An 11,856-nucleotide genomic window follows, 5' to 3' on the forward strand; every position below is an offset into this window, starting at 1 on the left:
AAAAAGAAGAAATCTCGAGCAAAAGAACCACTATGAAACGGAGACACCGAGGCCTTCGCCCATAGAAAAAAAGGAATTGAGGAATCAGAGGATAGTGTCCCGTGGTACTTTTTTCTAACACCGCCAGCTTGGGAACAAAATGTGTCGGTGCTTGTGTGTGTAAGCTGACGAAGGCTTCTGACCCAGATGGCCTCTCAGCCTCACAATTGCCAGCCAGCGACGAGATAGCGCTTCCCCACAGGGCGGCTGCGGAATAGAAGGGGGAAGGACCAACTGCCGTCGTTGCAGCGTTCCTGAATTGAGAAGGTGTGCATGGAAGGGCTAGATTAGAGAGAAGACAAAGATGACTCACAGATCTTGCTTGTGGGACTGCGAGGAACTCAAGCGGGCGCAGAACAACAGGCAATTAGCATACGAGCTGAGCTCAAACGATGGATGGCTGCAGGAACGGTGGCGGAGAGGCGGGTCGCTAAAAGATAGGGGGTTCCGAAAGTCCGTTGGGAGTTTGCTGCCGGTCTTGCGTCTTCTGATAAGAGCTAAAGGTAGGGTTGGTGAATATCAAGCCGTGGCTTGGGAGATAAAGCGGCAGGGCTTGCGCTGAAGAGATAGCAGGAAGGATGATGATTGGTACCCGGACTTGGTCAACAGTGCAATTGACTTCCTCTAGGAAAGGGTGGTAAGGATGCTTTAGATGGCGCTTCAAGAGAGGGTTCGAGAGACCCTGGATCTTAGATCAGGGACATGAATGTGAGAAAGGCTTGTGGGCTGTGGTTGATAGCTTTTATGCCAGGAAGCTCAGTGAGCACGTCGTGAAGTCACTGGTGGGTGCCACGAGAGTGAAGAAGGAAGCGAGGCTTATATACGAAAGCTTCAGGACAAGAAAAAAGGGGATAAAAATGGAAGAAAAAAAAAAGATACTCGACTTGATGTACACAATAACTGTGGCCAAATCCTAAAACTAGCTTAGGTGATAATAGTCACCTGTGAGAGTTCGATTGTTTGGAAGGCGTTGTCAGAGCAAAGTGGGCGGGGGACTTATGACGATGGCGACGGAATTAGACAGAAGGTACGAGCCGGCTGAAGGGGCGGCATCGTTGGGAAGGTCCAGAGGAACCAGCGTTAGAGAACTCCAAAGTACAGCGGAAATACGCAGCCCAGCTGGGGAAAATTACGCTGTTGGAAACGCTATTTTTTGCGACTCTCTAACGGTGTAGTCAACGCAGGAAGTGACAGCCTGAGGAGGCCGGCCGCTCTTGCCAATAGGAGCTCCACTCGACGACATTTCGGGCATTTGATGCTAGCTTTGGGTCCCTGATTGGCCGTTCACCTTGTACCTGGAAAAGAGTACTCCGCATCGCGTTGGAAGTACACCGTATGAGCTGGGAGTAGCTGTTTGTACCATGCGCCTACATCCCCGGTACTAAAAAGTGACTCTGTACTTTTTGTACCTAAAAAAAATAACCTGATGCCAAGGTATTCTTATTCCTCGCAACGGGGTATTGTACTTGCCGCGTGCGGGTCGATACTAGCGACTTCAAAGCTGCAGTCACATGTCATGTGAGCGTGACATGATTTCCGGTCCCGAACTCGCCAGGGTCACCTCCTGTCACCTCCTTTCGCCGTTCAACAGAACGATGTTTTCGATTCAATCGGTCGGCTACTGTCGACATTGGGCACCTGGGACAGTTGGAAGAAGGCTTCGTGTTCAATGCCCAAACCAAGGGGCGCCGATATTCGGGTCTTACGAGTCGCATTTTCTTTTACAAATTACAGTGGTATTTTTTCTTGGTATCCCGTGGAGACTGAGCGGTTGGGTCGCCATATCCCACGTTACTCGTCCTATGTTAATTTGCTGTGGCCCGAAATCCGAACACCCTCCGCCGGTAGTGACCGTGATATCAGGTGATAATTCGGCGGCGCAAGCCCCATGCGTTTCCCCGACGCTTCCGTATGTGGCTCCGTACGGAGACGCTGCACCTTAGCCGCGTATTTTGCGAGAAACGCAGCTCTACCTGTATAAACGCAGCTCTGAACGCAGCCCGGCCGCGTTAGACTGGTGATGCAGGCGTCGTATTCTTGGACCACCCTGATTCTCGGCGTCATACGAAATAATAAACTCTGTCTCAATCCAGAGCCCCTCAATTCCAAACTCCTATTTCGCTTCGAAGAATGGGAGGCACCCCGCCGGCCCCCATGGAAAGGACCTGATGAACGAGGGGTTCTCCTCTATTCTCCTAGGACACTTTCAGGTCAGGTCCCGTGGTTGTGACACATAGCCACTGCCTGTCCCTGTGACTACTGCCAAGGGCACTGTAGAAATTCTTCGCCTCTGAATTAGCTTCACGATCCTTTTTTTCCTTCCTCAAAGTGCGCATTGCAAAGGAGTAGCTCAGGGATTTTCACCGCCGGCCCGGCTCTGTCGGGTCTTGTTACTGACTCAATCTCAACAAATCCAGGGCATACGCCTGGGGGTAGGCCGCGTGATCTTCGATCATTACTAAAACCCTCCCGGAAGGGGAGGTATGCCTGCGTCTCACCAACGCCAGCCTCCACACGTTTGACAAGCATCGTGAGCTTCACCGTTTAAACAACTTTCAAACCACCTCTTCCTGGACGAAGTACGTATAGAGTACGTACAGTACGTGAGTACATAGTACGTAATACACCATCAGGTACTTTCGGGTAGCTCCAAGCTTCAATTCTTCCTGTTGCTACTAATTCCAAGAGCTACCAAGACTAATAGACTACTTCATGCCCGCCCCAGCCCCGGGGCCAGGCCAGCCAGGGTCACAATGCCGGGAGCTCCTGCATGGGGCTTAGCCTTTAGCTTGGGTTCCTGCAATACCTTCTACTTTGGAGGCCTATTTTTGACCTAGTTTGGCCTAGCAGCTCCGCGTGCCGTATTTGACTTTTTCTGAAGTAGCCGAAATTTCACTTTCACGATGGTTGGATCTGCGTCGTCAATGGCAAAAGAAAAAAAAGTCTGGGGGATCTCATGACGGAGGCTCGAGCCAAAGCACGCATGCAGGGGTGGCACCAATTCCCGGCCAGAGCACGACAACACGTGTGCCCTGCTGAAATTGACGAATGGACCGGATTCCTTCCAGACCCCGCGATTTGGCCCTGCTAGCTGCACGATTTACGGTCTGGCAGGCTGCATTGGCGACTTATTAGCTCGAGGGTCTTTTTTCTTTCCTTTCAGGTCAAATCCCGGAGCTATGGACGCCCCTCCCCCTTTCCCGCCTATTCGTGGGCCAGCTCGGCCGTCACGGGGCTTGAATCGTCGCTCTGAGACGCTCGGGGTTCCTAAAGAAACTCCCCGATCGGGCGCCGGACAAACAACATCTGCGTTTTTCTTGGAAGAAGAATATGCAATTTCTCCCTGGGAATACGAATAAGCAAGGGCTACATAACGCAATCCATCCTTTTAGTCACAGAATGCACACCGGCGTCCGTACCTTGATGGTGAATCGACGCTATTAGCTACTTGTTTATGCGATGTGCATGTACGGTGGCACATTTGCAAGTGAGGAAGCATGAGATACCCACCTATGGGATCCGCTCCTGGCGGGTATGTCTGAGAACTCCGTTGACCATTTACCTATTTCCATCCGGAAGGCGTGTCTTGTCGATGCTCGCGACTCGACGAAGGATGCGTTTCTCAACACTTGTCCGGCGGCGATTGGGACATAATACCGCCTCGTTTTCAACAGCTGATGTTTGCATCAGGCTAGATCGTTGCTTATTTTGCTTTTTCCCCGCAGTCTCGGGAGGCAAGACCGAGTTCTTTACGTTTCGGTATGGAGGCTAACGCTGCGGGGGCGTTATGAGCAGCGGTGTAAACGCTGGGACGCTGGCCTGCTGTGTCCTTCCGGATCCGTGCTTTCGGTTCGGCCAGATTCGGGGCTCAAAGCTCTTCTTGGCATCCGCACGCCTTGGAATCCCGCCCTGATCTGGGGAGCTACACTCGGAATCTAGCTGTCTCGCGGGGCTCCACCTCCCTTGGATTCGGACCGCGTCGACTCGTATAACTCGGCGTGCTCGGCTGGACCATACCCACCAGGATCCGGGACAGATCCATCAATGCTCGTGATGGCTTATGAATCTATTATGCTAGCAACCACAGAGCTTGACGTTTGACCGTTGCGCACCTGCAGAGTAAAATGACAGGACAAGACTGGACTCGGTTGGATTTTTCCGTTTTTTCCGAGCAGAGACGCAATCCTCAGGCAGGCAATGTTCTAGACTTGCTTCATTTTTGGTCAATATTGCGTAAGAAAATACACAGACCCACATTAGAGGATCATCAATACATACGAAGTAGATGTAGTTTTTGAGGGGTTTCGTGATGCCAATGTTCTTTGTTGGTTAACGATGCAAATTTTGGGTATTGTAGATACATGGCATGACTTGGGGGAGCGGTCTAGATGCTCTCCATCCAAGTCACGGGGCTTGGCAAATTTGCGATCTCTCCACACCTTCTGTTCCTGTCCTCTTGACACAGTCCGGGGAACTGCGAATAAGGGCAAAAGGGCACGGTAGGATCAATAGGGCTGACGACTAGGCCGGTCTAGCTGTCTCGAGCACTAGCTAACTACCAACTAGTACGAGAGGACCCCTTTCTCGACAAAGCCAAGTACGAAGTACTACGAGTAACTACCTATTAGGTGAAGAGGTGCCGAGAAGGATACTTTGCGCCCTCCTTTTGCTACCCCAACCACTACAGCGTTTGTTGAGCGTTTGTTTTCTTGCGCAATACGCTGGTGGTTAGAGGACAAACGCTGTATTTACGCTGCCCAGTGCATCTTCCAGCGTTCCCCGTGCCGGGACCAAGCACGGAAGCTCGGCGTGCCTCAGCGTATCAATCACCGGTACCCCGCCAGCCCCGCTCCGGTGTCACGGCAAAGAGAATCGCACTGAATGCCACTGACCACTGAGGACTCCTCTGGCTACCGGTACCGAGGTACACAGTATTGCAAAATTGGATTCCCTCAAACAACACCGAAGGTATCCGTCCTTGCATCCCAGAGAACCACTAGTGGATTAGAATTGGAGCTCTAATTCTATTTATTTCTATTCCTGGGGCCGGTAGGAATACACTACGACTCTAACACGACCAAGCCTTGAGAAACGTGGACAAAAGAAATTTTCCTGGATTTGCAACAATGCCAAGCCTGGTCCCTCAATTGATGTACAAAGTACACCGTCTTTGGCGGGGCAATTGCGCAGGTTACACTGTGACTTGGAGCAGCCACTTTGGGTCACCCGGCATATCGAGCATTTTGCTACGTTCATTGCATCAACCCTCCAAACGTCGAAGACTTGTCAGACCGGCAGTACACATCCCTTTTTAGATCAATTGATGTGCCCTGCATTGTCCCTCCGGTCTATGCAGGTGATGCAGGTATGTGACAGTCTTCGCCACCAAACGCAACATGTCGACCAAAGCTGCGCGGTTACTGCCTCTTTCTTCACCCTCGACCTCGATCTCGCGCATGCATGTTATGTATCAAATCTCTCTCGCACATCCGAAGCAAATCCTTTCTGAAAACCCTGACACAGTCTACGCGTAATACCAAGAAGAACTTTAGTATTCTTTTTTTAGAGAACACGAGGGCCGGAAACAACGTTCCACTGTTTCGATACATGTCCTACGATATTTACGTTGCTCACAAAAGTTCGGGAAGACCGACCAATCTCTCGACTCCATCCGGCATATGGAAAACGTCCGTCTTTCAAAAAACGGAATTGTGTGCTCCTTCATGCTTCGTGACAATGAGGGCGGCAACTCGCGGCAATTAGCGCTTTACACATCTGGGCCCTTCTGTAACCCCGCGAACTTAGCGATCTCCGCCACATCCATGATCCCCACGGCATAAAGTGGGGAAAAAAAAAAAAAAAAAAAAAAAAAAAAAAAAATCCGCTCTTTTCCTTGCAACGAGCCATTGGAAGCACCTTTTCGCAAATCTTAATTTCTCCGGTCTTCTTGTGTCCCGGGTCACCAGGTACAGTAGTGGTAATTCCGTGCCAAGTCCACATTCCCCCACCGATCACTCTTGCTCAGTGCTCACGTCCGAAGTACACACATACTCCATCCTCCACCCCGGTGACCCCGCCATCCACCATCCACTTCCAGCTTCCAGCTTTTGAGCGGTCTACGAAGTAGCCCTCCATCCAGCCCCAGCCCCGGCCATTGATCCATCCATCACCGCCAAAATTCTTCCTCTCACCTTGCTGGGCTTCCCCAAACTGCAAAGTGCCCTCTTTCTCACCCCGTACAGTGTATATCATACCCCACCTCCTGACCCTTGAAGGAAGCCATGGCTGCAGTTGATACCTTTTCGAGGGAGCATGCGACATCCCTGGACCAAAACGATGCCCTGAGTTTCACGAGAAACGAGTTTATCGTCCCGACGAAAGCCGAAGCTTTGAGCAAATCTCTGTCTGAGAGAGGTCCGTAAAGATTGCATACTATTTTCCGGTAGCCTCTTGCCCCCCTCCCCCTCCGCCCTCCGCCCCCCCTTTCCCCCCCTCCCTGCGCAAGATTCCTTCCCGTGTTCTAGAACGATCCGAGCACACATGCTCTCTGTTCCTGTATTGTGGGTACTGTCGCAGCAGGGCAGCTGACACTTTTGTCTTCGCTATGACTTGCAGGTACCGGTGTAGTCGACTTGGGTCGAGGGGATGATGAGGGCAGCAGACCGTGTACCTACCTTGTGGGGAATTCCCTGGGTCTCCAGCCAAAGCGGACGGCGACCAGGGTGAAGCAGTACCTCGATACCTGGGCCACCCAAGGTGTGCAGGGCCACTTCAAGCCGCTCGAGGGCAGCCCGCTGCCGACATGGCTTGACGCCGACGACCAGATCGCCCGGATGATGGCCCCCATCGTTGGCGCGGACCCTTCTGAGGTCGCCGTCATGCAGACCCTCACGGCGAACCTTCACTTTCTGATGTCGGCATTTTACAAGCCCGATAGAAACGGGAGGCATAAGATTATCCTCGAGGCCAAGGCTTTCCCTAGTGATCACTTCCTCGTAGAGACCCAGATTAGGCACCACGGACTCTCTACGAAGGACTCCATGGTCCTGATTGAGCCCGAGACCTGGGATGAGCCGCTTCTCGCTACCGAAAAGATCCTAGCGGCGATTGAGGAGAACGCGTCTACTACGGCCCTCTTACTCCTCCCCGGGATCCAGTATTACACGGGCCAACTGCTAGACATTCCCAGGATTACGGGGTTTGCCCGCGAGCGCGGCATCTTCGTCATTTGGGATCTAGCGCATGCAGCCGGCAACGTAGTCCTTAAGCTCCACGAGTGGAATGTCGACGCCGCCGCGTGGTGCACTTACAAGTACCTTAACTCCGGACCAGGCTGTATCGCCGGCTTATTCGTCCACTCGCGCAACAGCAGCGTGTCAAGCAAGATCGAGGACGATGGTTCTGAGGGCGGTTACACAAACCGTCTCGCGGGCTGGTGGGGCAACGAGAAGAAGACCCGGTTCGTGATGGCTAACAAGTACCACCCTGCGGTCGGTGCCGCCGGGTTCCAGATCAGCAACCCCAGCATCATCGACATCACCAGCGTCACGGCCTCTCTCGAGGTGTACCAACTCGCGGGCGGCCTCGGCCCGTTGAGGGAGAAGTCGAAGAAGCTGACGGCGTATCTGGAGAGCTTGTTGAATAACATGCCGCAGGATCTCCGGGGGCTGTTTAAGCAGATTACCTCGACGAACCCTGATGAGCGCGGGGCTCAGCTGAGTCTACTCCTCTCGCCTGGTTTGCTGAATACCGTCATGGAGGAGCTGGAAAAGGAAGCTGTATTTGTCGATGAAAGGAAGCCCGACGTCATTAGGGTAGCTCCGGCACCCCTGTATAACACCTTTGAGGACTGCTTCAACTTCGTTGAGGTGTTCGGAAAGGCCTTGAGGGTGGCGATAGGTTCCAAGGAATGAGCTGGGCTGGGGCGAGGTCGGGGATGATGGTTGCAGGAAAGGGTATCTGGGCAAGGAAGCGAGCTAGAAGCTGTATCCTTCCCGAAATGTCTAGCATTATGTAGCGTTTCATCCTGTGTGCTTCGGCGCCTGCGTGTTGAGAAATGAGAAAATGCATCTATCCCCGAGACATTTAACTAATTCTGAGGACACCATCGGTCATGAGGCTAGAGACAGGCCGTGAGAAAGGAGATGTGCCCTCCGTGTTCCAGTATGGTTGACTACCCACGAGGCTTGGGTTGGCGTTAAGAATTAAACCAAGACTGGGATGCTGATTCGTTTCTTGTTGCAATTGGCATGCGTCATCCACGAGGTCACAGCCAATCCTCGATTCAGCTGCCACAAACGACCAACTTTTTATCTATTGCGACGTCGCCTTTTTTTTTTTTTTTTTTTTTTTTTAACTCTTCTTTTTGCTTTGAATATTGATAGATCGCCTCCGACAAAATGAATTGGAGCCTCATTGGTGCGCACGGAATTCGAATCTGGCGTCGCTGGTCGCGAAAGACTGGTCATGATTCGAGGTCACAGGCCCGTGAGCATGAGGCGAGGGTCATGCGGTCTGTTTCCGCTTTGGTGAACCCCTCCCTCCCTCGTTCGTGCCTTCCCGCTGACGTCGGTTCTGTGTCACCATGTTCCTCAAACCTCACCTCTTCTCAGCCTCTTTCCCTCCCTCCCCTTTCCCACCCGCCTTGGGGGAAATTGTTCATCAAATTCGAAGGTTCTAACCAAGTTTGGTGAATTTCTGTTTTTCTTTTTCTTCCTTGTCTTCCATATCATCGGATCGCTGTCTTCAGGCGTTGGGGTCGGTGCATCTCCTATGCAAGCATTTGCCGCGACTCATAGCATTTCACCGCTTCGAGCTGATCCAGACAACAATACGCATCACATGTGCCTTTTCACGATTTCCTAGACTCACTATACGTCATGCCTTCGCATACATGGAATTCATTTGATATATAGACTCTTCCGAGGATCGTATATAGACCCTACCTCGGTACATACACACCGAACATCAGCATCATGAGGACCTTCTTATACCCGCCGGTCTCAGGCCCCAGCCCCTTCCTCCGCTTGCAAATCATCATCGCCACCGTCCTATTCTTCATAGTCCTATACCTTGTCTTTGATCCCTCGTCCACATGGCCACCGTTCGGCCGGCGCAACCCATTTGTCGGAGAACCGACCGAGTCGGTGAGCTGGCACCGCTATGTCCGCGCCACACAAAGTGATGTCATCAGGCCCGTCGCCGTGCTCGAAAAGCTCACGAAGGGCCGCGTGCGCAACCAGCACGGCCTCATCGATGGGACTGGGCCGACAGTGCTGGTGAGGAAGAATGAGACGGAAGAGGTGCCGAGCATCGTGGTGGATTTTGGCATGAATACCGTCGGCATCCTCTCAATCGAGTTTGCTCATGCGAAGGGGGACGGGGAAAGTTTGCCGGGCTTGAGGCTTGCATTTTCGGAGACGCTTAAGCATTTGTCGTCTACGAGCGATTTCTCACGGTCTTATAATGCATGTTCTTTCTGCCCGCTTGCATCCAAGGTGCTCATTTATATGACTAACAAGATATGACAGGCTCGCAGAGGTTCTTCGAATCATCTGACGCCCGGGACAGATCAGGTAGGTTACCGGGGCTCATGGCGTCAATCAATATGCCACGACTAACCTAGCTTCTTCCTTCTCATAGATTGCAGTTAGGAAGCGCAAATACACCTGGACCAACCAGCTGGGCTGCGAAGAGTCTGGGAAGGTCTGTGCTGATGGACTTCACGGTTTCCGATATGTTCGTATCTCCCTTGATGCTCTTAAGAAGGATGCGCCCTTGACTACGCCTCAAGGCACGGTGGCCATCTCATCCATATCTATACGGCTATCCGCGTTTCACGGTACTCCCGACACCTTCACTGGTATGTTTGAGTGCTCGGACGAGGATCTCACCCAATGGTGGTACGATGGCGTATACACCAACGACCTCTGCACCGATACCTTCCGTGCCAACGATACGGAGCCCAGGGATGCTGATAGTGACAGCCTCGATGGGAAACTTGTGTTGCATGATGGCGCTAAACGGGACAGGGATCCATACGTTGGGGATCTGGCTGTCGCTGCCTTGACGACTTACTTATCTCATGACACAAGCGAGGCTGTGAGGAATGTGTTGGCGGATTTAGCAGATCACCAACGAGACGATGGCTGGATCCCACCTGCGAGCATGTGAGTGTTGGCTGTTTATGTACGGCGAGAAGTTTATGGTAAACTAACATTGACAAAAAGTTTCCGGTACACCTTGCATTTGTTTGACTATCCCCTCTGGTGGGTCGTCTGCACATTTGACTATGTAATGCACACCGGCGACATGAAGTATCTTCGGCAGTATTACCCTAATATGGTTGCGGTTCTTGACGGATTTTATCCGAGTCTCATGAACAACGAAACAGGCCTCGTTGAGAAGGGCCGACGTGGCACTGGCGGCTGGGGCGACTATGCTTTTATTCGGCGCACCGGACCTGTTACCTATTACAACGCTCTCTACGTGTATGCCCTTCGTCTGGCTTCCGTCTTGGCGGAGTCACTCAGTGCTACTAGTAATGACACCCGTTCGCACGACGCTCAGAGGTGGATGCTGCGAGCGGACTCTGTAAGTACTGCGTTGAAGGAGCACAACTTCGATCACACGGAAGGGCTTTTTTACGATGGCACTTGCAGCCGCGGCAAGGTATACTGCCCCACGCATGCCCAAGACGGCAATAGTATCGCTATACTCGCCGGAGTTGTTAGCCAGGAGACAGGCGGGGATCCGGCGCTCCCAACCGCGCAGTCGATCCTCCACCGCTGGGGCAACATCACGGCACGCGACTGGGGGAACGCCTACTACAGCAATTCGTTCCTTGCGGGCGACTATGGCGACCGAACGTACGCCTTCATTTCCTACTTTGAGATCGCCGCCCGTTTCGAAACGGGCCTAGTCGACTCGGCGCTTGAGGAGATGCGGCGGCTCTGGGGATACATGGCGAGTCGGGATCCGGGCGTCACGTTCTGGGAGGGCAGCGATCCCAGTTACAATAGGGACTCGTTCAAGAGTATGGCGCATGGTTGGTCTTCGGGCGTGGTGGCGCTGCTTACGAGGTATGTGCTTGGTGTCACGCCCGAGGGGCCTGGTTTCACGAAGTGGAAGGTGAAGCCGCGTGAGGGTGATCTTTCGTGGGCGAGAGGGGTGGTTCCTGTTCCGGGGTCGAAGGAGGGTATTCGTGTGGCTTGGAGCAGGGCGGAGTCGGGCAGTTTTAGTCTGGAAGTCAAGGTTCCTGAGGGCCTTGATGGAGGTATCATTGCGGTGCCTGTGATCAGCAGGCCAGTGGATGTCAGAGTGAATAACGAGGTTGTTTGGGGAGACGGCGTTGTTGGGCAGGTGTCTGCGAAGCTGGTAGATGGATACGTCGAGTTTGAGGCGCAGGGCTCCGAGTTCTCGATCGTGGTTGATCCCGCCGAGGGCGGAGAGCTGTGACGAGGGGTTTCTAGGTTTATTCATTTTCATTTTGGTGTTTGGGTTTGGTTGGGTTGGCATAGGCATAGGCATAGGCATAGGATATTTTGGTATGGTCTCCAACGTCTGGCATCAAATCGGTCCTTGGTGGAATCCTCTTTTCAAGATACATCATTTTCCAGAGCATAAGTCTTCTCAGAATACGAAACATCTTGCATCCACGTCTTCTCCATAACGAGAGAGTGGCCGTGGAGAAATCGGTCTCTAACGGCTCATCACTGCAAGTTAGACTAGTACCACAAGCTTGACGTCGTGATAAACTTTGGAAACTCTTCTTCAACAGAAACCCTGTTTCTTGCATTCGGTAAACTTGCTCGCCAG

At 52.5% G+C, this 11,856-nt stretch overlaps 2 protein-coding genes across 2 annotated transcripts; both read left to right on the plus strand.

The window, feature by feature from the left end:
* Positions 1-6,320: 6,320 nt before the first annotated feature.
* SAPIO_CDS2111 (Kynureninase 1) lies at positions 6,321-7,952 on the plus strand (the record flags this gene model as incomplete). Its single annotated transcript, XM_016785229.1, has 2 exons — positions 6,321-6,453; positions 6,655-7,952. The coding sequence occupies 2 exons, from the start codon at positions 6,321-6,323 to the stop codon at positions 7,950-7,952; spliced, it is 1,431 nt and encodes a 476-aa protein (XP_016645107.1).
* Positions 7,953-9,014: 1,062 nt separating this feature from the next.
* SAPIO_CDS2112 (Alpha-L-rhamnosidase A) lies at positions 9,015-11,496 on the plus strand (the record flags this gene model as incomplete). Its single annotated transcript, XM_016785230.1, has 4 exons — positions 9,015-9,510; positions 9,570-9,614; positions 9,689-10,208; positions 10,269-11,496. 4 exons carry the CDS (start codon positions 9,015-9,017, stop codon positions 11,494-11,496), a joined length of 2,289 nt encoding a protein of 762 aa, XP_016645108.1.
* Between the last annotated feature and the right edge of the window lie 360 nt (positions 11,497-11,856).

The sequence above is a fragment of the Scedosporium apiospermum genome (assembly GCF_000732125.1).
Source record: "Scedosporium apiospermum strain IHEM 14462 chromosome Unknown SEQ_SAPIO_0085, whole genome shotgun sequence".
Taxonomy (NCBI): Eukaryota; Fungi; Ascomycota; class Sordariomycetes; order Microascales; family Microascaceae; genus Scedosporium; species Scedosporium apiospermum.